The sequence below is a fragment of the Mustela nigripes genome, chromosome 4, assembly GCF_022355385.1.
Source record: "Mustela nigripes isolate SB6536 chromosome 4, MUSNIG.SB6536, whole genome shotgun sequence".
In the NCBI taxonomy this organism is placed as follows: Eukaryota; Metazoa; Chordata; class Mammalia; order Carnivora; family Mustelidae; genus Mustela; species Mustela nigripes.
The window spans coordinates 13,202,791-13,230,305 of record NC_081560.1 but is presented as its reverse complement, the minus strand read 5'-3'; the positions used below and the strand labels follow the sequence as shown (position 1 = coordinate 13,230,305).

Genomic DNA, 27,515 nt, shown 5'->3' with positions numbered 1-27,515 from the left:
TAAAAACCTCAAGTTCAACCATATCGCTCATGTCAAACATGACACTCCTCAGGTAACCAGTAACCTTGGTTACCTGTACCCACAGCTTATAAAAAGAAAGTCAGTCTATTGCTTCGAGGGAATAAAGGACAACCATATATTCCAAATTATAATAAAAAGTTACAGAAAAAATATTTAGAATAAAAGTGACTTATTCAATCCTAGTGACTTCTTCAATTAGATCTGTTTGGCTTGCCTTGCCTAACACAGGCTAATCTACTATCACCTTCCACCTGCAAATCCATGCACAGGGATGTGCTGCTCTTGGGAGTCCCTGATGGACATGTGATAGCTAATAACAAAAGGTGCATGAGAAAAGTTTAAATGAAGTTTAAAAGTTAGAATAAGCCAGTAAACAAATCTGGAACAGGATGTAAGCCCTCTGCAAGAGGCACCGCAGATGTTGAGCAAGGTCTGTGCATTTTATAAAATGCATGGATGTTGAAAATCCAATGCTAAGTTTACATTTTAGATTGGGAAATAATTTTATCGAGTTTTTAAAAACCTACACATTCTTTGGTTCATCTTTTTTTAAAAAAAGATCTTAATCAATTTAGCAAATATATAAGCAAACATATCTTCATTTCCTTGGTCCCTACTCCCCTCTACTGGCACACTCATTTAATTTCTTTCAGTGGACAGGAAACGCACCATATCCCCCTGCCTGGATGGGTGTTTTTGGAGAAGCACAAGCATATAGACTAAAATCCTCTGTTTGGAAGCCAGCCCGATTCAAGGAGGGTTCTGATGCACTGCGGTGAATTTTTGGCAATGAGCGGGCCAGCAGCTCAATAGAGGCGAGAATCTGAAAAAAAGAAAAAAAAAAAGAGAGAAAAAGAAAGTAGAATGAAAATCTAGGTGGTATTAATCTTTAAAATTCTCATCATACTTTATAAGAAAGCACCTGAAATCTTACACTTTGGTATTATCCTAAATGTCTAAAAAAATACTGAATAACTGGCATTTTTCCTTACAAAGAAAAGTAAATGATCAAACTCTTAGAGCTTTAATTTCTGTAAAATGAATGGGGAAAGTAACCTATAGTTAGCTTTTGTTTACATTTGAAATCATCTGCCAGCCTTGGAACAGTAAATAATAAAAAAATTTAAGCCAGTGATATGCCTCTCACAGACCACAGTCCTTTTGGGGAAGAAGATGGAGTGTCTATCAGTAAAGCACTAATGACTTCACAACAGAATCATCAGAGCAACTCATTCTTTAAGAAACTTAGTAATGGGAAATGTCTTCCACGTACATAATTAAAAGTAGGACCCCAATGACCCAGGCTGCTAGTGACACAGGAGTGAGAAGTCACAGGTGACAATTCAAGAGTGGAGAAGACAGGCAAACTACAAATAGACACCAGTACACAAAATGTAGAAACTCCGCATAGTTTGAGGTACAGAGAAATGGGTTATGATTCTTTAAGGCAGACAGTATGATAATGGACATTCACAATCATGAGACATACATGTAAAAGGCTTGGCACAGTGCCGGGCATATATTAAGTACTCAGTACAACTTTAGCAGCCATTACTATTATTATTTTTCTGAGCTATGAAAACTTTTTAAACAGTTAAACTGTAATCTGTATGATTAGTATAAGGCAAAGAAGCAATGTTACAAAACATTTTAAATTACAAGCATAACACACAAATAAAAATTCAAATAATACAGAAAAAGTTTAAGTCCTACCTTCCAGGGGTAACCACTGTTTAAGAGTCTATACTTTCTTCTGGACCTTTCCTATGCATAAACATGCACATATGAAAACAGAGCCCATCCCCACCCTCATCACCATTTAAAGTGGTATCATACTACACATATTTTTCTGCATTGCTTTTCTTTCCCCTCACTAATATCCATGCCATCTAGACAGCTACCCTGATCTTTAGGTCTTTAATTTTTCCTATTATGGTAAGTCTTTAAAAAAAATATATCTATCTATCTATCTATCTATCTATCTATAGATATCTCTGAGCACTTGTGGAAGCAGGTTCTATAACATACATTTTTAGGAGTGGAATTGCCAGTGCAAAAAGTATATATATTTCAAGTTATGAATTCTACCAAGTCCTTTCAAAAGGCCAAACTAATTTACATTCCCAACAACACTGTTAAAAAATTTATAAGGAGGGCTCTTCCTTACTTCCCAACACTGTTCCCAATGCTGGATGTTGCCAGTCTGAGAGAGAAAATCAAAATGTATTTTACTGTCACTATGCATTTTACAGACTGTCACAGAACTTTAAACAACCTAAATTTATTCAGCATTTATATTTCTTTGTGAATCACCAGTTCATATCCTTTGCTCATTTTCTATTTATTATTATTTTTTACTTATTGATTTGTAGGAGGCCTTTGGATAATATCAGTATTTATATTTTGTTATACATGCTGCAATTATTTTTCGTGTTTACCTTACAATATTATTTTTATTATATAGAAGTTTAAAAACTTTTAATGGAGTCACACTTGCTATGTTTTCCTTTATTACTTCTGGATTTTGTCTCTGCTTATTAGGAAAGCCTTCCTTACCTCAAGGTTATAAAAATGACTTATTTTTCAGTTTAGTTTTTTACATATAAATCTTTAGCCATCTGAAATTTGTGTTTAGCATGTGAAATGTGTATACAGTGTGAAAAGAGATCTTATAATGAAAAATTAAAAATAATACTTAAAAGGAGTAGCCTTCAATAATCTCAAAAATTCAGATATGCATTTCATTTTCTGATACCATGCAAAGAATAAAATGTTACATACATTTAGAAATATAAACATTTTAACCCCTTTAATACCACTTAAAAAGTGGGCCTATAGGGGCATCTGGCTGGCTCAGTCAGTAGAGTATGCAACTCTTATCTCAGGGTTTTAAGTCTGAGCCCCATGTTGGGTGTAGAGATTAGTTAAAAAAATAAAGTCTTAAAAAAAAAGTGGGCCTTTGAATATAATTTGCATTATTAATGTACATCAAGCAGGTTAAACAGGGAACTCTAGTACCTGGACTCTAAAGAAGAGAATGTGGTACGGGGTCCTGCTGATATTGGCCAACAATACCTGTCCTTTTACTTCCATAGTCTTAAGTCAGTGGTTTTCTGGGTTAAAAAAAACTACTCTTCCTCAAAGAAGTAGTAACATATAATTCCAATATTAAAACATGTATCTACCCACCCTGAGAAAGCCTATGAGAGACTTGTTAAAATTATAAATTCTATCTTTAATTCTTCAGACAGGAATAAAAGATTCACTCATTCCTGTAGCAGTGACTTCTGTCTAAAAGAGCCAGCTCGGAGTGGGTATTCAAAGGCATTACTAAGGTCCACAAAAGACCAACTCAGTAATTATGGTAGCTGAGTAATTACTAGAGGCAGCTCTTCCCACCTGAAAGCTGTACTGATTTATCAAGATCCATTTATGTAGAGCTATCCACAACTTCAAAAGCATCATAAAAAACTGAATTTCTATTACAATATCTATAGAATCCAAACTTTCCAAGCTTGTTCAGGTATTTAGTTTCAGTTTCTAAGGCTTATGAAAGATTGTTAACTTAAGGGCATTGGCCTTATACCATGAAAAGATAAAAAGCAATGGTAATTTTCCAAGAATCAGAGAAAGATAGACAGTACCAACAGGTGCCCTTTCTTTTTATAGAAAACATAAAGAGGGGTGCCTGGGTGGCTCAGTGGGTTGAGCCGCTGCCTTCAGCTCAGGTCATGATCTCAGCGTCCTGGGATTGAGACCCACATCGGGCTCTCTGCTCAGCGGGGAGCCTGCTTCCTTCTCTCTCTCTCTGCCTGCCTCTCTGCCTGCTTGTAATCTCTCTCTGTCAAATAAATAAATAAAATCTTAAAAAAAAAAAAAAGAAAACATAAAGATATTTTTGGCTCCTCCAAAAGACGTGGTATCAAAGGGATGCTTGGAATTTGTTTTACCACCAGGAAGAATTCAGGTAGCAGTTCTCAAAGTGTAGTCTGTGGAAAAACTATTTTCATAGTAACACTAAGGTATTATTTGCCTTTTTTATGGTCATTATTTTACAAGTATTAAGTGGAGATTTCAGAGGCTAAATGATGTAAAATATTGCACTGCAACATAATGAATGCAGAGAATCCAGATGTCTTCTTCTGCAGAGATTTGCAAAAAAGGTAAAACAATGCCATTCTTTTCACTAATTCTGTTGTCTGGGAAAATACTGTTCTTTTTCATAAAAAGTTAACATGTAATGATTTTATTATGTTTAAATAAACTTAGAAGTATTTTAAAAACTTAGTTTTAATTTATAAAATGGCAATTATTACTTATATAAAACAAAAGCCCTTTGGGGGCCTTCAATAACTTTTAGGTGTGTAAAATGGCACGAGACCAAAAAGTTTGAGAACAGCTAGACAAAAGTAAAGTCTTTCTGAATATTTTGTTCTGAGTTTTTAGATAACCTATCATTCAACCTTTATATAATTATCTTTATGTGATTACTTATCTTCTGCCTGCACATAATCACATGGAATCCAAATCCACAACGTACAAACTGTGTCCTCTAGAAACTATTTAAAAATCTGCATCTGAGTATTAGTCTGTCCTGTTAAGTAACACATAGAGCTGCTTCTTACTTGGGGAAAGAGTGGCCTCTCATCTCTTTTCTTTTTTAGGCACTCTGCCATCAATCTCTTCATGGCTTTTGGACAGTTACTCCGTACCTTACTGAGATCTGGAGAAAGATATCCTCGTCCAACCATAAAAATTATCTGGGAAGAGAAAAAAACCAAATCATACAACCTTATTGATAAGCTGAAAAACACATAAACATTGATAATTCAACAAACTGTGTGCATTTATGAGTATTTTTCTGCATGTACACTGTACATCAACAAAAAGTTAAGAAACACAATGCTAGTATTTTGATTCCTATGTATCACATCGTGGGGAACCAATACTTAATGGGCTGTAAGCTGAAAACTTCTGGACCTGTGGAGTATTGCAAAGGTCTCCTAATTGCTCCCCAGGCTTCCAGTCTCTCCTTACACAATCCATTTTCCATTGCCAGGGTAATCATGAGACACATCAGATTGTACCTCTTTTTCTACTTAAAAAGTAATTTATTGAGTACTTGCTGGGCATCACACTAAGCCCTTTATATATATATATATGTAGCAGGAACCAAAAAAGTTAACCTTTTAGCAGTTGTTTTGGCATCTGCATTTTATTTTATTTTTAAAGATTTTATTTATTTGACAGAGATCACAAGTAGGCAGAGAGGCAGGCAGAGAGAGAGAGAGAGGAGGAAGCATGTTTCCTGCCAAACAGAGAGCCCGATGTGGGGCTCAATCCCAGGACCCCTGGATCATGACCCGAGCCAAAGTCAGAGGCTCTAACCCACTGAGCCACCCAGGCGCTCAGCATTGCATTTTAAATTCGTTTGTTCAGGGAATGGAAGAAATGGGGCATTTATTTTTACATAGGTCTGAGAAACAGAGCCTCCTCTGAAAAAAAGAAAGTAAACCACTTGGGTATTAAATTTTCTGTTTCATAGAGTAAAAAGGCTTGTCTTCTCTGGGTGCAGAGAGGTAACTTTTCATGATTTCTTAATTTTTGGCTCTTCTGAGAATGGAGAGAGACAGACTTTAGGAGTCCTGGGACTCTTTTGTATAGAGAGAGGGATTTTGATCTTAGAGGGAACAGGTCCAACATGCACAGACCAGAGGCTGGGTGGAGAGAGCCAGTAAGAGATCCCCTGTTACAGACAAGGCAGAGCTTATAAACTTTAGGAACATTCAAGTCTGATAACCTAACTTTATGTTATTTCCTGTTCGGTGCCACAGTAACTGCTGTTGAACGACACACTGACTGGCCCGAGCCCCACTGAAGCGCAGGTATAAAGCTTATCCTCCTTTGTCACCGCCCCTGTCAGAACTGCCCTTCTTCCCACTTTATAAAAGGCTCACCTGCTCCCCCATATGAAATGTAACAATAGTACACACTGTTCCAAGGTGTCAAACTGCTGGGGTACCACTGGGACACGTTCACACACTGGTATTTAGGCTCTAATGAACAGGTGACAAATTCCTTTGCAAGACAGCTGGGTTCCAGTTCTTTGCTTTCAGCTAATTGTAAAATTTACTGATAAATTATTATGTAATTTTTGGTACATTACAGAAATTAGTTCAAAGTAACAGAGTGATACATGAACGGTAAGAACTAATCTTGCCCAGAGAGAAGGCTGGCCTTTGCCTTTGTCTCGTGGAAGGTAATCCCTAAACCTCTGGCAGGTCCTGCCTGATAATAGTTCTTCTGTTTACCTGGGGGCCTTGGGCTGTGCCAGATAGTCTATGCTATTGAACTGATTTATAGAAGGGACACTGAGTCAAGAAGTATCAGCTAAAATTAAGGTCAGCCACACAGGTGGTCAACCGTATTCACTTAGCCCGAGCCCTGGGGATAACTCGGCAATACCTGCCTGTAGTCACACACGGCCGCCAGGAGAATTCAGTGCTATCCACTGTTACACTGGGAGAAGACAACCAGGGCCTCCACATGTGGAACTCTCCTGGATTCTCCCCTTGTGCCTCTTCCCTTGGCTGCTGTAACGAACAGCAACTCTAAGTACTAGCAACCTGGAAGGCATTCTGAGACTTACTGAAGGCTGAATCCGAGTGTGGTCTAGGGGATCACTGATCTGTGCAGATGAGCACAACAAACACCTGAATTTTCCATCTTTGTATCTACTTTAACAAGAGTTCTCAGTGGATACTTCTTTAAAAATAAAACAAAAGGACGCCTGAGTGGCTCAGTTGGCCTGGGATCGAGTTCCGGAGCCTGCTTCTCCCTCTGCCTCTGCCTGCCATTCTGTCTGCCTGTGCTCACTCGCTCTCTCCCCTTCTCTCTGACAAATAAATAAATAAAATCTTAAAAAAAAAAATAAAAATAAAACAAAGAAAGGAACTGTTGCTAAGTCCTACCTCATGTAGCAAAAGCCTATTTATCCACAAATGTAGGAATGAACTGAAAAGAAAAGCCCTGTTCGTTAAGACACACATTTCCAGTAAAATTTTCCTTCTATGTTTCTATATATCAACACTTACATTTTTATCAGTTATATGTTAATAATTATTAACAGCAGTATAATTCAGAATTTTAAAAATATTCAAAGATTAAAGTCACAGGAAAAGATTTTTTCAAATTCTAAATGTAAATACATATTTTTGTTGCAAAGATGTGACTTGGCCAGTAAGAAAAAGCCTTGAAAGCATAAAAAAAAAATGTTAAAAATGTTTCTTCAAAGAGAAAAACTTCCAAAAATTAATGAATCTATTTTTTAAGCAAGTGATGGTAGGTATCAAGTCAGAATGGCTTTTAGATTTCACTGGATACACTGAAAAGGAAATAATGACTTTATTTTGAAATGTTAATGCAATACAAAGGAAATCACATTCTTTGCAATTATTTAAACTTGAAGGGAAGACTTACCTGGATAATTCATGTACAGAAGATTTAAGTGTCACAGACACAATAAAGTCAGTGGTTCCATTTAAAATTCTGGGACTGATTACCTTCCTTCTCAAACCACACTCAGCCCTCCCGGCACCTCTGCCCTTTCATTCACTCCTCTGTGTGACAGGAGCAGCGTCTGCTCATCACCCTGTGCTGCCTCAGCAGACTAACAACTAACAGCATGGCCTGTGCTTTATTCATCTTTGTATCCCTCTGTATCCTACAGTGCTTCGCATATAGTAGTTTTGAAAATTAAAAAAAAAATTTTTAAATTTTTATTATTTTAATTCTTATTTTTTTTTTAAAGGTTTTATTTATTTATTTGACAGACAGAGATCACAAGTAGGCAGAGAGGCAGGCGGAGAGAGAGAGAAGCAGGCTCCCTGCCGAGCAGAGAGCCCAACGCGGGGCTTGATCCCAGAACCCTGAGATCATGACCTGAGCCGAAGGCAGAGGCTTTAACCCACTGAGCAACCCAGGTGCCCCGAAAAAATTATTTATTTATTTTTAAAAAGATTTTATTTATTTATTTGAAAGAGAGAGACAACAAGAGAGGGAACACAAGCAAGGGGTACACAAGTGGGAGAGGGAGAAGCAAACCTCCCAGTGAGCAGGGAGCCTGATACGGGGCAATCCCAGGACCCTGGGATTATGACCTGAGCCGAAGGCAGATGATTAATGCCTGAGTCACCCAGGCACCCCTGAAAATTTTTTATTAAAATAACTTGTGCATTGATAAGACACTTATCATTTCCTATCTGTTGTTTCCTGAGGTCTTATGCTTAGAACCCAGCCACCAGGGGGGATAATTAAAAAAAAAAAACAACCTAGCAACGAGGCTGTACCAAGTCCATGCTTTCTACAAAGTACCCCCCACAGAAAGGCCCAGGTGGAGAAGAACTGAGGCCCCCAGCCCTTGGCCCTGACTGAGCTTCCAGTGGACAGCTAGCACGACACCTTGTAGGATGTGTGAATGAGTCATTTTGGAAGTGGATCCTTTAACACCCGACAAATGTACCCTAGGCAATACCATGTGACACAGAAATAAACCTTCCTTACTGAAGGCAGCCCAACCTGCAGATTCATAATTTGCTTCAGCCACTACATTTTGGGTGGTTTATTATACAGTAACAGTAACTGAAATATACTTAAAATAAGACAGAAGTTATCTGTTATTTTTTTCTAGGATGACGAAGCACTTCTCCAAGAAAACAAAGAGGACAGAGTGTCAATACACCTAGCTCAAATGAGAGCATCACTAATCCCAACTTAGAGAAGCTGCACTGAAGAGTGTGATTAGTGTGATCAGAGAGTGAAACAGAAGGACCAAGAGGGGAAAAAATGACAGCAATTTCTCAGACTTCAGCACTAGAGTAAGGAAAACAAAAGCCAATGCTATTCTGCAAAGTAACATAGGAATGGCCATCCCCTGAGGAGCTAAAAGACGTGCTTTAGGAAAGAATCTGATTTTTATAACGATAAGGAATTCTTTAGTTGAATTGGGGTGGGGGGAAGACACCAGAAGAGGTAAAGTGACCAGGTCATGCAGGTTATGAGTAGTCCAAGGTCATTCTTTATATCGAGCTGCTTAATCAGAGTCCTGCTTTAAATTTGCTGGGAAAAGCTGCCATCTCAGACTATGGTGGGGGGAGCGTGTACAGGAATGGCTCCTACATTGCACAGTAAAGACACAGTTGTCCTATCTCCTATGAAAAAGAATATTCTTCAATTTTCACAAAGAAGTCCAATCTGAGAGCCACAGAGATCATAGTAAAAGAAAGAGAAGAAACAAATCAAGAGGAATAGATGGAGCAAAGCTTGGGATTACTTCACTGAAGAGTTACTGATTCCCAAGAGGAAGTTCCATGGAAAGCGTCATTTGAGGAAAGCAGACTAAGAAGGAATGAAGTAGACTGGGAGTGATGGGAAGAGTGTATCATTCTTTTACCTCTTTTTTCTTCATCAAACACCCAACGTGGCTTCAGACTGGCAAATTCCAGAACACTCTACCTATATTATCAGAAAGAATTAACTAGTAAAGGCCTTACCCTTCTGTTGGACACTCACTCACTTTTCTCATGGAGAGTAAGCCCTTGCCACATCATTTATCATATTCCCATGGAAGACAAACGCACTTAAAATGCCAAGACGCGAATGAGCATAGAACTCCACGATGCTTTTATCCACATTTTGGAAATAATAATATCTGTTTCCATAATATAATTTTATTTCATTAAAACAAACGTATTCACTGGATTTCATCCAGATCTTAGATTCATAAAATTTTATTTGTAGTCTCTATAATAAATCAACTAAAACTAAACTAGAATTCCCTAGATTCCTATAGAAAAGTAATATGCAGGGTGCCTAGGTGGCTCAGTCGGTTAAGTGTCCAACTTTATTTCGGCTCAGGGCACGATCTCACGGTCGTGGGATTGAGCCTCGAATCAGGCTCTGTGGTGAACAGGGAGTCTGCTTGAGTCTCTCTCTTCCTCCCCCTCTGCCCTTCCTCTCCTGTTCACGCTCTCTAAAAATAAATAAATAAATCTTAAAAAAAAAAAAAAAGTAATATGCAAAAGAAAAGTAAACATGGCACAGGGTATGATGTTATATGGTTGAGTTAATGAGACTATAAAAGGCAGAGCACAGGAAACTTGCAAATTAGAAACAACCTTGCTGGGATGCCTGGGTGGCTCAGTGGGTTAAACCCTCTGCCTTCAGCTCAGGTCATGATCCCAGGGTCCTGGGATCGAGCCCCACATCGGTCTCTCTCTCTTCAGCAGGGAGCCTGCTTCCCTCTCTCTCTCTGCCAGGCTCTCTCCCTACTTGTAATCTCTGTCTGTCAAATAAATAAATATAATCTTAAAAAAAATAATAATGAATTAAAAAAAAAAAAAACAACCTTGCTCTTCAGACTGCCATCATCAAATCAATCATCTCAGTCACCTAGGATGTCACAAGTCCAACAGGTGCAAGGTTTCCATTATGTTCCTTAGCTAGCAGTTTGGTCTATCTTGAATCTAAGTTTCATGTACGTTTAAGATACCAGGTAATTAGGAACCAGGTCACAGATTTTTTTTTTAACACTCAAAAGTAGGATTCCACATTATAAAGTAGGATACAACATTCTAAAGCTATGTAGTGGTTAGAAAGACCAAACAGAAACTAAACAATTAGCTTTGTGCTGAATTGGGTAGAAACACAGTTATTTATTATTATTTTTTAAGATTTTATTCATTTATTTGACAGAGATAGTGACAGAGAGCTGGGAGGAGGGGGAGAAGCAGGCTCCCCTCTGAGCTAGAACGCTGGGCTTGATTCCAGGACTCTGGAATCATAACTTGAGCCTAAGTCAGATGCTTAACCGAATGAGCCACCCAGGTGCCCCGGAACATAGTCATTTAAAAAAAATTCTTGAGAGGCGCCTGGGTGGCTCAGTCGTTAAGTGTCTGCTTTCAGTTCAGGTCATAATCCCAGAGTCCTGGCATCAAGCCCCACATCCGGCTCCTTGCTCAACGGGAAGCCTGCTTCTCTCTCTCCCACTCCCCCTGCTTGTGTTCCCTCTCTTGCTTTCTCTCTCTGTCAAATAAATAAATAAAATCTTAAAAAAAAAAATAAAAAAATTCCTGAACTATAAAATCAGGACCCCCTGGGTAAGAGGCCATAGGGTGATTCAGTAAATACACACAAAGTACGTGACAACTGAGATTACTTCTCTGAAACTACACGGTAATTGAAGTTCTTCATTAAGGAAGATACTCAGAGCTATTACCAAAAAGATAAGAGAGTTGTGCTGATGACCAAAATACATACACTACTTAAATGAAGTAACACATTTATACATTAAAAACCATCATTTCATTAGATTAGGAGGTTATGACAAAACACATAAAACATTCACACTTTTGGGAGGCTCAGCTGGTTAAGTGTCTGCCTTCGGCCCACGTCATAATCCCAGGGTCCTGGGATCAAGCCCCACACTGGGCTCCCTGCTCGGTGAGGAGCCTGCTTTCTCCTTCTTCCTCTCCCTACTGTTCCCCTTGCTTGTGCTTGTGCTTGCTCTCTCTCTGTCAAATAACTAAAATATTTTTAAAAATTCACTTTTTAAAAAAATTTTTTTGAATTGGTGATTCTCAACTTTGGTATATATCAAAATCACCTGGGAAACTTATTAAAAATGTAAGTACTCTGACTCTACTCCATGGAATTAGAATCTGCTCCAGTATCTCTATTTTTATTTTTTTTCTGAAAGAGGGAGAGAGAGAGAGCGCGCACATGCACATGAACAAGCCCTTGGAAGGGGGAAGATGGTGGCGGGAGGAGGGGGACAAACAGAAAGGGAGAGAGAGAATCCCAAGCAGATTCCATGCTCAGTGTGGAGCCCCGTGTGGGGCTCCATCTCGTGATCCTGAGATCATGACCTGAGCCGAAATCAACGGTAAGTGTTTAACATACTGATCCACCTAGGCACCCCGGTATCTCTATTTTTAAACAAATTACCCACATAACTCTGACGCAACCCACAGCATAAAATATAAATATTATTTAACCACAGTTTATATCGTCAATTGTCGTTTTCTAATATATTAACAGTAAAATTGCTTCAGTCTCTCTACACACGTGCACATACACACACCCACTTTTTAAATCCTAATGTGTACAATGTAAAAACATCAGTAAAGACAATTCCTTTTTCTTGGTCCGTGGTGAAGTCCTGGTGAATCGAATGTAGCGAGGATAGAAAAGGACAAGAGTTGTATGAGGTTCTGTTTGGGACTTTGGGAAAGGACAGAGAACAGGAAATTAGGAAGAAAGAAGTAAAAATAATTCCCTCCTATTAGAATCCTCATTATAGAAAATGAAAGCATGATACATTAGTCTTTCAAAAGAGGAGAAACCTCACTAATTTCAAAAGAACTGGCTAAAAAGAAGCACACAGCCGAGTGCCTGCTCAGCATGACCAACAACAGAAGGCGCAAAGCCCAGCCGCCGCCGCAGCAGAGCCCTTCCTTCTGGTTTGTGTGGTCAAGAGATGTGAGCGATCTCCACGGTGGCAGCTCTAGTTTCTAGTCAGAACATCAGGAGCTGCACTCTGTGACCACACTCAGCACTGACATTTCAAGGAAGGCCTTACATGCTGTCACTGCCAACAGTCCACCAAAGGTTTCCACAACTGCAACAAAGATCAAGATAACCATCCTTCATGTCCACTCAGGACTCAACACTTCTAAAACAAAGTGCAGTCTTTATACAAACAGTAAAATAAACCCCAAGAGACCGTAAATGTTTACCTGGTCCCTGTTGTTGATGTTTGAATAAGGTAACTGTCCGGTCATCAATTCATATAGAACAATCCCAAATGCATAGACATCTGACTGAAAGCTATATGGGTTTTTATCTTGCATCCGGATCACTTCTGGTGCCTGTTAGAACACAAGAAGAAAAATATTCTTGTTTATTCTTCAACTAAAAAGACTGAAAAGCAAATTATTGCAATTCCCAGAACAATGCTTTTGTCATTAGATAATCCATCTAATATGCAGCCCATTCTCTTATTAATGGGCAAAGAAATAAAAATGATTAAGAAAAAAGATGCTAAAAATCTTAAAAAAAAAAAAAAAAAGAAAAAAGATGCTCAGTGAGCTCTGCAAGAGGCAGTATTACCTGAGATTCCATATGAATTACTAAGACTTTATAATTTTATCGGCCATCCTCCTTCTGCACAAAACACTGTCACAAAATACTGTGCAAAATACTGCATAAAAATTGCTATCTGAATCTGTCCCAGGACTAGTCCTGTCAAGAGTCAGTTCCTGTTTCCCATTCCTGATTCAGTAAAGAAATACCGAAATGTGGTCCTAATGGGTTTGGGAGTAGCACTACCACTACGCTGCCGGCCTTAGAATTTAAGTGTTCCCATTGGTACAATGGTTCTCGTCTCAGGGCACCTTCAAGACTGACAAACTCAAACCTCTTTCCTCCTTCCAAAAGCATTATCAACACGAACGCTTTATTAACAAAAGCGAGAGGCAGGAGGTCGATTTAGAAGTTGGTAAAAAGATCCTGGCCTCTTGCTTCTTGGGCAAAGAAAAAGATCAAACCACATTTGCTACATTTCTTGCACATTTGACTCACTGTACTCTACTGCTTAATTTCTTATTGGCTGGGTTCATGAACTACAATAAGTGGTTGGCTAAATATAAACTTAAAAGAGTTCTTTCACCTTGCATCTTCTGTACTGTTCCATTTGGAAGAACTGTTTCACTAGAGAAACTGCAGAGTGTAAGTGAAAGCTCTGGGAAAGCCCTGATAATTAAGCCTGAATTAACTGCATAAATGGCTGGAGGACATGGGACAAGATTCCTGGTCACTGGTCAGACTATCTCATGAGGCAGGCAATGGCGCTCAGCCTCACCTGCAAATCACAATCACCTGCGTGCTCTTTAACCTCTCAGTGTCCAGACTACTTTCCAGCCCAATAACGTAACAACATTACATCTCTTGTTGGGATCCAAGCACTGCTGATTTTTATAGCTCCCAGATGATTTTAATGTCCAACTGAGGTTGAGAACCACTGACAGAAGATGTGTGGGAGATCCTGATGAAGAACGGGGAGGGGGGGTGAAGGAGAAGACTGTCTACTTTTGTCAAACATTTTACTGCTGACTGCTTTTAATAATAAGGTAAAAAATAAACCACATACAGCTGTGATGTGATGAACAAGTTAGAATACTGAGAGGCTGGTTATGATACAGGCATAATTTTAAAAGCCAGAACACAGTTTTGAGAGGAACAGAGTAATAAATGAAATTTAATAAATAAAAAGAACTAAACGGCTTTTTTAAAATTTAGTTTTACCTCTACTGTTGTTGGTAGATGGCTTGATGAAAAGTTGCATGTCATCTATTTATAAGAAATGCATGACTGATCCTCAATTAATTTAGTGATTTAATTTGTCAAAATTTTCATAAAGATTTCTTTCCCCTCTAAGGTAAATAAAAAAGGTTGAGAAGAATTCAGATGATTACATAACCTTAGTTCTGACCAAACCGCTCTCTACTAGTCTACGGATGCTCCATATTTGGTTTTGAAGGCACTATCAACCCAAAAGTTGAGTGTACAACCCAACAGTTAAGTGTACTACGGTTAATCTCTTGTATTAAAGCTCAGCTTGCTTGAATAAAGGATGAACCAATTGACCTAGGTATCCACAAAATAGAAATCAGAAGAAAATACACAACTTTATGTTATAATAATCTGCTAACTATATAAACTAAGGTTTTTGAAAAAGGACAAATCTGGAGACTTAACTGAACCTCTCTCCCACACTAGTTAAAATAAACACACTTTAAAACATGTATCAATTGTTTCTTCTTAATTTTAGATTTTATAATTTCAGTATTTAAACTTTGCCAGTCTGGCCCTTCCTGTGATACACTGCTATCTTGTAACAAGATGTGTGCCTTAAAAGTGCATGAGATCCAGACTACAATGATTAATTAGCCTCTTGTTTATAAAATGGTTTACTAAAACAATTAAAATTTATTAAAGAAACAAATCTAGCTAGTTCTAATTACTGAATCTTAGAAACAAAAAAGGCATTAAAAATCCACTAGTCCAACCAACATTAAAGATGGAGAGACGTGGAGGAGGTTAAGAAATGCACAGATTGAGAGTCAAACAGAGCACTAGAGTACAGATCTCCTAACTCTAAGTCCAATGTACCTCTTCCACCTTGTTACTTGCCTTCACTCCAGTTAAGTTTTTTTTTTTAATTTAAATTCAATTAGCCAAGGTATAGAACATCGTTGGTTTTTGATATACTGTTCCATGATTGATCAAGCTGGGTGATGGGCATTAAGGAGGGCACATAATGTGAGAAGCACTGGGCATTACACTCCATTTATTATTACAAGAAATCATAGCTGAATTTAACCCGATGCTTACTTGACTAATTCAGATGTCTACCTTGCAATTCCCCTCTTGGAGACTGCTACAGATTCAGGGAATTTATGCAAACGTGGCTTCAAGAGCCCTTGCAGCTTCCCTGTTTCCAGATTCAATCATTTAAAGTTTCAACTTTGGGGGACATTCTATATTTAACTAAGCGCAGCAATTATCAAACTTTTTGGTCTCAGAACTCTTTTAGTCTTGAAAATTACTGAGGACCCTAAGGAACTTTTATGTGGATGATATCTATGGGTATTTAACATATTTAAACTTAAGTGGGAAACTGTTAAAATATTTAGTAATTTCATAAATAATAAAACAACAGCCATTAGATGTTAACACACATCACCATTTTTAATGAAAAGTATGTTTTCAAAACTAAAAAAAGTTCAGAGAGACCAATACTACTGCAATTCTCTTTGACTGGTTTAACAGCAGCCAATTATGGTCATGTATTTGCTTCTGCATTCCATCTGTTGTGATACGTCATTCTAGTTGAAGAATATGAAGAAACATCTGGTCACACAGAGATCACCTTGGGGACCTCCAAAAGGGTCTTAGGGCCCCTTTTGAGAATTGCTGTCTTAGAGGGTGATTCCTATACCTGCCCTTTTCACAGCCTGCTGAAAGTAATTGCACAGACATCTTCATTCCCTTCTTTTCCACACAGCAGAAATAGGAATAAAGAAAAAGAAAGAGCTATGCAGGGCAGTACATGGCTGACAGTGCTAATTTTTGGGGGGGGGGTCTTTCCTCTCCCAGCTGCCCCATAATTGTAGGTTCTTTCTAGTCTAAAGGAAGTAACTTTCCAATTGAGGCTTAAATAAGATTGTGAAACCACCTCTCTCTTAAAAAAAGTAGTTCTCTTAGTAAAAACCTTAATAATTGCTGCAGATCATACTTGCTGAAATTGCACACTCTTTTTTTATTTTGGAAACAGTACATAGAACATTTTGAACATAAAATATTTTAAGGAGACAATTCTGGATAAAATTTAAACAGTGTTTATAAAATACATATTTTCTTGTTTGAAATATAATGAAATTGGTTTCATAATATTTTTAAAGATAAAGAAAAATTAAAATATATTTACATAAAAAGTAAGATCAACATTGATTTTTGTGAATACTGGGAATTATGAAAATACTACAGTTGAAACCTTCAAAGATCTTCTAGTAACTCAGCAGCATCTCAGGGTCCAAAAATTTAATTATTGGAGAAATAGCCTCAATTCTTACCATCCACAAAATGGATCCAGACAACTGTTCAAACTGATGGGACCCACTCCATCGAGATTTCACTGTGGCTAGACCAAAATCACCTATTTTTACTGTGAGGTCTTCATGAAGAAAAATATCTGAGGGGTAGTAAGTAAAGGAAAACAATAGATCTCATTTTCCTAGCAAAGCAAGCATTATAAAAATTTTAGGTAAGTGATCTAATTTCTAGAATGCTGTAATATGATTTTCTCTTTTTTTTGGTAAAACTGATACTCCTTTAAAAAGTACAGTACTTCATATTTCCTTCTGAAGTTAATGAATACGTTTTTAAAAATACGGTTCTATTTGGCCTATGTGACCTGCTTTTAAGATTTTTAGGGCTAGAAATGTGGTAGGATGAGGTAAGATGCTTTCCTACCTACATATATGGGAAACCCTGAAACTTTCCCACTAGATTTTAGTAGCATAGACCCAGATACACTTTTGGCACTGCTGGGAAAGCTACAAAGGTTCTTCACTGGAATGAAGTCAGCTGGCAGACAGGGTCTTGATCTGGGTTTATGGAAGAAGAAGAAACATTATGGTTTTCTCACCTCATTGTAGGTAAGAACCTTCAGGTACATCTCAACTACCGCAGAACAGCATCAGAGCACTGAAAGAAACGAGTTGGTGCTGACAGAATGTAAGCACACAATCCTAAGAGTCCGACTATTAGAAAGACTTGACAGAATTTTTGGTAATGCTCCCATGTTCAGAAACCAAAAGCATGTTGTAGTACCCTGCTTTACTATGCTGTCATGCAAACCCGCTCATTAATTCCCTTTACATTATATTGAACTTAGCATGAAAACTGTTTTTACATAATGTGAAGACAAAATGCAGAAGAAAAAGTCAGGATGTTTTCAAACTTCGCAGACAAATTTCAGGAAGGATACTATTACTCTTGAGGTCTCTGTGGATGATTGACTTGGCGTGTAAGTAACTGAAAAACAAAACATCATTTTAACCTGAGTAGGGGTAAAGACTCTGGCCTCAAAATCTATAGAACATATTTAGGGGTGTAAATAAAGACTTAATCAAAATCATGACACAATTGCAAACTGTACATTGTGATAACCCCTTTACATAAGAAATCTTAAACTATAAATGAATTTAGGATTATAGGAACATATTACTATTATGGTACAGCCCAAATCTTGTGCTCTTAATATTAAAAGACTTTGCTTTATCTTTTACTATTTACCAATACAAACCTTTCACTCCAGTCAAGCCTATTTAGCCATGTTCTTTAAATATACCTTGGCATTTAATCCCACCTCTGCGATCAATGCTCCCCTCCCAAACCCAACCCCAAATCAGCTTTCATTCTATTTCCCACCTATTCATATCTATCCTTTAAGACTGAACACACATTCTAACTCCTGAACGAAGCTTTGCCATGACTAACTCAACTGAAAGTGATCTTTCACTGTTGAGTTATATCATAATTTTTAATCAGCTTGATTCATGTATTTTTCTCCTCTATGGTTCATTTTTTTTCCAGAACATAGACTCTACTAGAATATGAAAATCTGATTGATAATTTTAAAGGTAGTAATTATACATTCTTAAAATAACTTCTTAAAAATATGGAGGACCTTTACCACACATGGTAATCATTCAGTTAGTCTTACAATTAGTTACTAATGGCCACAGTAAATAACTGTTGTTAATTAGTCTAAAAATAGAGTAGAATAAGAGAAAATTAAATAATGCAGAGTAACATAAATTTTCAAAACAAGCAAACAGAAATAGTGAGGCGCAAACCTGCTACATTACATAATGTCCAGAGTGATCTATCTTAAAGTCAATGATAAGTTTAAATTATCTGTTATCCGTAAAAACTGCTTTAGTTGAGTTCACTGAGGGTTAGAGCTGTGCCTAGTTTTTTGTTTAATCTCCACCTAGCACAGTGCCTGGCATGTGGTAAGTATTCAACATGTCTGTTGAATCAACTAAAATGAAATGCATATAATATCCTAGTCAAAGTAATTTTACTTCATTTAATACTGGAAAGGACAGATATATGAGACATCTAAAATTTGACAATGACCATTAAGAAATAAATTTTGCTTTAAAATGACACTTTAAAGTTCAAATGGTATATAATCAAAATTATGTAATGAACACTTAAAAATTGAAGAATCATAATAATTAAGCTTTATTTATGCTTTCTCATCTTCATGTAAAGTTCCCATTTTCCCAAAGATCAAGGTTTTAAAACTTTCTTCTCAGATAAAATTTTTATTTCAAATGACTATTGATAGAAAGGAACCCCTTCTCCTCCAATTACTCTCCTACATCACTGTTTATGTCCTTCACAGCATTTACCACTGTTGTCATGACTTCTTAAGCCCAGTCTTGTCCCACACTACATCACATGGTCTCTCTGAAGCTGGAAGAAAATATGGTATCAGTTATAGATTTCATTTGCTTAAAAAGTTCTGCAGTGACACAGAATGGTACAGACGGAGAAACAGAGGCCTCAATCACAAGCTTTTTCAAGATGGGGAGACCTTGTCCCGACCTCCATTAGAAAGAAAGGGGAACAAGTGGTCACGGTATTCAGTGGTGGAGCTCAGTGCTTTGGTCAGAGATCTGGTCTTTAGTGCATGGAACAGGTGTTGGTCTTTGAATAGAGATTCTGTCTCCTATGAAATTAAAAACAGCAACAAATGGGTGGTAGATATGAATATGTGGAGGCATGATGAAGTTATAAGGGAAGATAAAGGTGTTCTTGATGGTGTCAATCTTTTCAGCAAATCTGATACAAAGAAATATAGCAAGAGTAAGGTAGGTAGCAATTAACTAGAGGGTTGAGGAGAAAAATTTTCTGACCACGAAAATACTAGGTAATTAGCAAGATATGATTACTGAGCTAGTGATATAACCTTAGTAGAAGCTGGACAGCATAAATCTATTAAGACTAAAGTTGTATATAGCTGTAACTTGAAACAGCGCCACCTTATTCTTGTGTAATCCTTTATTGTTTAAAAACTACTTTTCTTTTATTTCACTTAATTCTCTTTTTGTAACACCTCTGCAAGAAAGGCAGTGAAAAAGCAGAAATCCAGATCTATATAATGGATGGTTCGAAAGAAAAGGTACTTAAATTCCCTAGATGGGAAAATGGAATGAGTATCATACCCCATATCTGTACATAATATAATGTTCCAGCGTAATTACTACCCTATATAATTCTATAAAGGCTGACACTAAAACATCATTTTCTTTTTTAAAAGATTATATTTATTTGACAGAGATCACAAGTAGGCAGAGAGGCAGGCATAGAGAGAGGGGGAAGCAGGCTCCCTGCTGAGCAGAGAGCCCGATATGGGGCTCGATCACAGGACCCTGAGATCTTAACCTGAGCCAAAGGCAGAGGCTTTAACCCACTAAGCCACCCAGGCGCCCCTAAAACATCATTTTCTAAGCACCAATCAGTTATAATGAAAGCTAACAAAGGAAAAATAACTGGCTGAGGGTAGGGAAGAGAACAAGAAGAAATTAACTTTACTACAGATGACACAGAAGTGTATCTATTATTTAGGGGAATTAAACTGGAGGCCCTTCTTAACTTTTCTAAGATGTTAAAAGATGTTAAAGAGAAACTTACAGGTTTATAAAAGCAGCAGGAAAGAAAAAGCATTCTATAAACCAAATGAATATCATATACTTTCGAAAGGCTTTTCTTTTTATTTTTTAAAAGATTTTTATTTATTTATTTATTTGACAGAGAGAAATCACAAGTAGACAGAGAGGCAGGCAGAGAGAGAGAGAGAGAGAGAGAAGCAGGCTCCCTGCTGAGCAAAGAGCCCGATGTGGGACTCGATCCCAGGACCCTGAGATCATGACCTGAGCCGAAGGCAGCGGCTTAACCCACTGAGCGACCCAGGCGCCCTCGAAAGGCTTTTCTTAGGAGTTTCTTTCCTTAAAAAAAGAAGTATCCATATACAGAATCATATAATCTGAAAGCTGGGCAATCGTCTACTAAAATTTGTTCTTTCTACTTCTTTTAAGTTATTATCCAAGAATCAGTTTTCTAACATTCTTTTTATAGCTTAATAAAATGCCCCAAGAGTAAATACAATACTCTAACATTTGATCTGATGAACATAAACTAGAGTGACTCTCATCTTCATTTTCTCCTTGAATGTAAAACCTGAAACCATGAAACTCCTAGGAAAATAACACAGCTAGCAAGCTCTTTGACAAGAGTTTTGGTAGTCATTTTTTTGGATTTGATACCAAAAGCAATGGCAACAAAAGCAAAAATAAGTGGGACTACACAGAACTTAAAAAGCTTTTGCACAGCCAAGGACACAAACTACCAACAAAATGAAAAGGCAACCTATCAAATGGAGAAAATATTTGCAAACCATATCTAATAAGGACATATCCCCAAAATACAAAGAACACGTACAACTCACGAGTAAAACACCCAAACAATCTGATTAAAACACAGACATTTCCCCAAAGAACACATGCGGATGGCCAAAAGGTGTCCAGCATCTCTATGTATCGGAGTAATGCAAACCGAAACCACAACGAGATATCGCCCCACACCTGTTAGCATGGCTATTACCAAAAAGACAAGAAATAGCAAGCAGTGGCAAGGATGTAGAAAAACAGGAATTCCTGTGCACTGATGAAGGGAACACAAGTGGTGCAGCCACTATGGAAAACACTGTGTAAGTTCCCCCAAAAACTTAAAAACAGGATTATCATATGATCCAGCAATCCCACTTTTGGATATATATCCAAAAGAACTTAAATCAGGATCTTAAAGAGACATCTGCATCCTCATGTTTACTGCAGTATTACTCAGAACAATAGTGCCCACGAATGAATAAAGAAAATGACACTCACACACACAAATATTAGGCGGCCACAAAAAAGGATATCCTACTATTGGCAATAACATGTATGGACCCCGAGAGCATTACGCATCATCAAATAAGTCAGAGAAATACAAATACCACGGGATCACACTCATATGTAGAATCTAAAAACAAAACAAAAATCAGATTCACCTTCACCTTCCTTACGGTGGGTTAAAAACATTTTATCAGCCATTATTGTGATTACTATGGCAGCCAGAGTCACTGTACTGACTCCTATTAAAATTACATTCAGTTACAACCCTAGAGAGCTATTGTTCCCGCCCTGCTCCTACAAAACAGTTTCCCCATCCTAGATTGGTATGTATCTCTCTCTTTTTTGGAATTGGATGTCGTATTCTGTAGACGTGGCCTATAATTCCAGCTTATTAAAATTTCAGTTCTCACTAAAAAATAAGTTTTATAAGACCAGTGTGTTAATGAAGTCCTCAACTAAGTTCTCTGTAAATGTGCTAGTCACAGTCAAGAAAGAAATGAAACGAAAATCTCCTTCTAGCTTAGTAGTTTCAGGTATGATCATTACACAGTTCTGAATCTAGTTGAATTCTCCACGCATGTTGCACCTCTTGATCATATGCGCAACAGTATCATGAGAAATAACACTCAAAAACCTTGCTATAATGCAAATACTATGGCTACATGTGCCATAGTATTTGCCCGCTTTATCAGTATATTTACAACAGCCAAGTGTCTCTCACTTATGTTTACTGTTATTTTCAACCAAAGAACTGGTCCACAAAACATTAGCATTTCAGTCCTCTTTCACTAATACTACATGGTTTCAAAAAGTGCATCAGACTTCACATAGCAAGCTCGCTCTCTTCTCAGCCAGTTACAGAGAACTCAGCAGCCGACTGGACTGGGATGCATGATGGTGGAGACAAGATGATATCTGATCCAAGCTGTTTCAATCACAGTCTCCCTCCTACTTTGATGCCCTCTAACTCCCCTCATAATCACAACGTGGAAAGTAAGCAAGATTGCAGGGAATGATGTTCTGCTACTCCTCTGTAGTCAATAATCATTTAGAACAGTTAAAGTCCCTAAAAAGTGAAGTTCACACATTTTTCTAGCTGTGATCCAAAGTGGCCTAAATTCTGTTTTTAGAGTTTTCAGTTTCTTTTACTTAAAAAAAGAAAAACCAGGTTTGAGGTACAACTTGTATACAACACAAAATGCATCCAATTTTATGCAGAGTTTGAGTTTTGACGACTGTATGCACTTGTATAATGACCAGCCACAATCAACATGAAGAATATCCATCACCCCCCAAACTTTCATGAACTTCTGCAATGAAACGCTCCTCAGTTCAGGCAAACCACTAATAGTGATTTCTGTTACTAGAGATTAGTTTTGTCTTTTCTAGAATTTCATATAAACAAAATCCATGGCTTCTTCGGATCAGCGTAAGGATTCGAAGATCCGCACACTGGCCGCACGTGGCATTACAGGGTATGGATATCCCACAACTTAACCACGGACCTGTTGGACATTTGGGTTGTTCCTCATTTTTTGTCAATTTTGAGTAAGATACTACCAACATTCAAGTACAAGTCTATGTTGTTGACTTATGTTTTCACTTTTGGGTAAATAAGTAAGATTAGAATGGCTCATGTGGCAATTTTAACTTTAAAAGAAACTGCCAAGTGGCTTTCCCACCCATTTCAGATCCTTACCAAGAATGTGTAAGAGTTCTGGTTGCTCTGTATCCTTGCCAATACTGGGTATAGCTGCTTTTGATTATAAGCATTCTAGTGGGTGTGTAGCAGTGTCTTAGAGTGTTAATTTGCCCTTCCCTAATGTCTAACCATAGTGAACATCTTTACATGTGCTCATTTGCCATTCTTATGCCTTTTTAATAAAGAACCCCAATCTTCTGTCCATTTTCTTGTTAGGCAGTTTTTCTTATTACTGAGTTGTAAGAGTTCTTATATGGTTCAGATACAAGTCTTTTAATTAGATAATGTATCTTGCAAACATTTTCTTCAAATCTGTAGCTCATCTTTTCATTTTTCAACACTGTCTTTCAAAAGGCAAGTTTCAAATTTTGATTAAATACCATTTATTAATTTTTTCTCGTATGATCCTTACTTTTTGTGTCTTAAGAAATCTTTGCCCTTCTTTAGGCTACAAAGATTTTCTCTTATGATTCTTTTAGAAGTTTCACATTTTCAGCTTTTAGTCTTTGATCCATCTCAAGTAAATATTAATGTCTTATGTCCAGTAAGGGGAAGTGATTTATTCATTTATTCTATATGGATGTCCAGTTGTTCCAGTAATATTTGTTGAAAGGATTGTCTTTTCCACATGAATTGTGCCTTAGTGCCTTGTTAAAAAAAAAAAAATCAACTAACTCCTCTTTTCCCCCCAAAACAACTGACCATAGACCTATGGATATATTTCTAGGCTTTCTATTCTATTTTTTGATTTATACGTTTATTCTTATGCCAGTATCACATGGTCTTGATTACAGTGGCTTTATACAAACTTGAAATCTAACACGAAATGTCCTTCAACTTTTTCAAAATTGTTTAGACTATTCTAGCCATTGCATTTCCTTATACATTTTATGATCAACTGGTCAATTCCTACAAAAAAGCCTGCTTAGATTTTGACTGGAATTACAACGAGTCAACAGATCAATTCGGGAAGGATCTTAACGGTATTGACTTTCCTAACTCATGAACATGATGTTTCTATGTTTTTTGTTTCCTAGCTGGGACCTACATTAGAGAGGGTATAATCTCCCTTTGGAAAATCAGACCTTCTAAAGTAAAACACTGGTCTAAAAAAACATAAAAGAATCCATTATAAACATGCAATACAAAAAACCATGTTGGGTGCCTGGGTGGCTCAGTCAGTTAGGCACTGGCCTTTTTGGCCCGGGTCATGATCCCAGCTGGGGTCCTTGATCGAGCCCCACATGGTGGTCCCTGCTCAGTGGGGAGTCTGCTTCTCCCTCTCCTTCTGCCTCTCCCCCTTCTCATGCTCTCTCTCTCTCTCCGTTGTTCTCACTAGCTTGCTCAAATAAATAAATCCTTAAAAAAACCCCACATTACTCTTTGAAAAATTCATCTCAAACATACACAAGTCCAAAATCAGAAGCACAATATGTGTGTGTGTGTGTGTGTGTGTGTGTGTGTGTGTGTGTGTATTTATTTATAAGAGCAGGGTAGCTCAATGGAGGAAAGGACAGTCATTTCAATAAATACTGCTGGGATATCCATGTGGGGAAAACAGTCTTTAACTGTTACCTCATACTAAACCCAAAAACCAATCTGAAGTGGATTTAAGACCTAAAACCAAAAGCAAAAACTATCAAAGTTCTAAAAGAAAACAATTTCTACCACCCTCACGTACACATATAGCATTTTAAAGATTTCAGGATATTTTTGCATCATTAAGTTTCATAACCTTCATGTTTCTTTGTGAGGCAAGCAAAAAGGCAATAATTCTACTTATGTTGATGGGAAAACCACAGCCAAGAAGATTTAAATGACATAAAACCAGAGAGTTGTAGGGGAAAGGGCATGGGTTTTGAGCACACAAGACTTGGGTTCAAATTCTAACTACATCTCTTACTAGCCATAGGACCATGGGTACGTTACAAAATCCTTATTAGCTTCAAATTCCTAACCGAAGAAATAGAGGTAATAATGAGCTTGAAGGAGCTCTTTCTTTTAACACATGTTTAGTGAAAGCCCCCTGTGTGCTAAGCAACAGCTGTTCTAATCTTGGAACTAAAGCAGAAAATTCCCACCCCAAGGTGCTTACGTTTTAGTACAGAGACAGAAAAGAAAAAAGATGTATTAGTAGAATATACAGCATCCTGTAAGTAGGGAAATGCTGAGTTGCAGGGGGTTGTAATTCTAGGGCAGGGAGGGCTTCTTTTCAAAGGACTTTTGATTAAAGACTGGAAGGAGAGGAGGGAAAGAGTCATGCTGATACAGGACAAGAGTACAGCAGGCAAAGGAACTAGCAAGGGCAAGGTCCTAAAGCAGGGCCCATGTTCTAGTAATGGCAAGAGGGCAAAGAGAAGAAAATGAATTGAGAGAGGTAATACAATAGCAGGGGGGGTTGTGGTGGTGGTTACTTTGAGGAAGTACTATTATAAGGACTTTGACTTTCTTTCTGAGTGAAATGGGAGACACTGGAAGGGGAGAGGAGCTAAGTCCCAAAAAGACCATTCTAGGTGCTGTGTTGAGAATCAACTGAAGGCACGTAAGGGAGGAAGCAGAGCTCTAATCCAGGAAAGAGATAATGGTGGCTTCCATCAGAGTGAATAGCAGAAAGGGTGATGAGAACTTGTAAGATTCCAGATACATTTTACAGAACGGAGTGAGGGGTGCCTGGGTGGCTCAGTTGGTTAAGTGTCTGCCTTCGGCTCAGGTCATGATAGAGCACCATGTCAGGCTCGCCTCTTAGCAGGGAGCTTGCTTCTCCTCCTACCCCTGCCTGTTGCTCCCCCTGCTCACTGGTGCTGTCAAGTAAATAAAAAAAATCTTGGGGGGGGGGAGAAACAGCGTGGACAGGAGTTTATTTTATTTTTTTAAAAAAATTTTATTTTTTTATTTGAGAGAGAGAGAGAGCTTGAGAAGAGAGGATCAGCAGGAGAAGCAGAGTCCCTGCCAAGCAGGGAGCCCGATGTGGGACTTGATCCTGGGACTCCAGGATCATGACCTGAGTCGAAGACAGATGCTTAACCAATTGAGCCACCCAGGGGCCCCAGGACAGGAGTTTATAATAGATTGGTTGTATGGTGTGAGGAAAAGAGAGGAGTCAACGATAACCATCAAGTGTAGACATCAGCAGCAACTCTGACGGAACAGAGTTGCCAGTTACTGAGATGAAAGGACTGCAGAAGGGCAGGCTTGAGGACAAAGGTCAGGTCCTCAGTAGGAGACATACTAAATTTGAGATATCCATTAGATAATCAAGAGATGTGGAGGAGACAGTTGGATATGACAGTCTGGAGTTCAGAGGAAATGAAGGGGCTGGAGACTGGCATACAAACGGTAATTAAATGGTATTTCAAGCCCTGTATCTGGATGAGATCACCAAGGAACGGAGATTCCTGGAGGGCTCCAGTATTTAGAGAGGTTGAAGAGTTGAGGGAGGGCTAGCTGGAAAGGAGCAGTAACTAGAAAGAAAACCAAGAGAATATATCTTAAAGCAGTGCTTCTCAAATTTTAACATGCATACAAACTATTTAGGGATTTTTGTTAAAATACAGTCTCCAATTCAGTAGATCTGGGGTGGCACCTGAAACTCAGCATTTCTAAAAGCTCCCAGGTGGTCCAGACGCCATTCAGACTGGATCCTGAGTAGTGAAGGATGAAAGATGGGTTTCACTGGAGAAGGGTGTGATCAACCGCAGCACGAACAGACGGAGGACTGTGCATCTAACCACTGATCTACTGAGAGGTCTTTCGCTGGAGTATTGGGGTAAAAGCCTGACTGCAGTGGGGTCCAAGATAAAAGGGGAGAAGAGAAATTGTAGAGTGAATATCAACAACTCTCCTGAAAAGTTTTATTGTTTCAAGAAAAGAATGAGGTGATAGCTTGAGTGGGAACTGGAATCAAGGAGGTGGTCCAGACGCCATTCAGACTGGATCCTGAGTAGTGAAGGATGAAAGATGGGTTTCACTGGAGAAGGGTGTGATCAACCGCAGCACGAACAGACGGAGGACTGTGCATCTAACCACTGATCTACTGAGAGGTCTTTCGCTGGAGTATTGGGGTAAAAGCCTGACTGCAGTGGGGTCCAAGATAAAAGGGGAGAAGAGAAATTGTAGAGTGAATATCAACAACTCTCCTGAAAAGTTTTATTGTTTCAAGAAAAGAATGAGGTGATAGCTTGAGTGGGAACTGGAATCAAGGA

The 27,515-nt window shown here is 38.1% G+C and overlaps 1 protein-coding gene across 1 annotated transcript in view; it reads right to left on the bottom strand.

The window, feature by feature from the left end:
- BRAF (B-Raf proto-oncogene, serine/threonine kinase) overlaps positions 1 to 27,515 on the bottom strand; it is a 180,476-nt gene that overhangs the window by 5,141 nt on the left and 147,820 nt on the right. The window contains exons 14-18 of the mRNA XM_059396263.1: positions 17,630 to 17,676; positions 16,713 to 16,831; positions 12,816 to 12,947; positions 4,647 to 4,781; positions 691 to 844 (exon numbers count right to left, since the gene is read on the bottom strand). Of these exons, the coding sequence (XP_059252246.1) occupies positions 691 to 844; positions 4,647 to 4,781; positions 12,816 to 12,947; positions 16,713 to 16,831; positions 17,630 to 17,676 (587 nt within the window). The remainder of the gene's footprint in view (positions 1 to 690; positions 845 to 4,646; positions 4,782 to 12,815; positions 12,948 to 16,712; positions 16,832 to 17,629; positions 17,677 to 27,515) is intronic.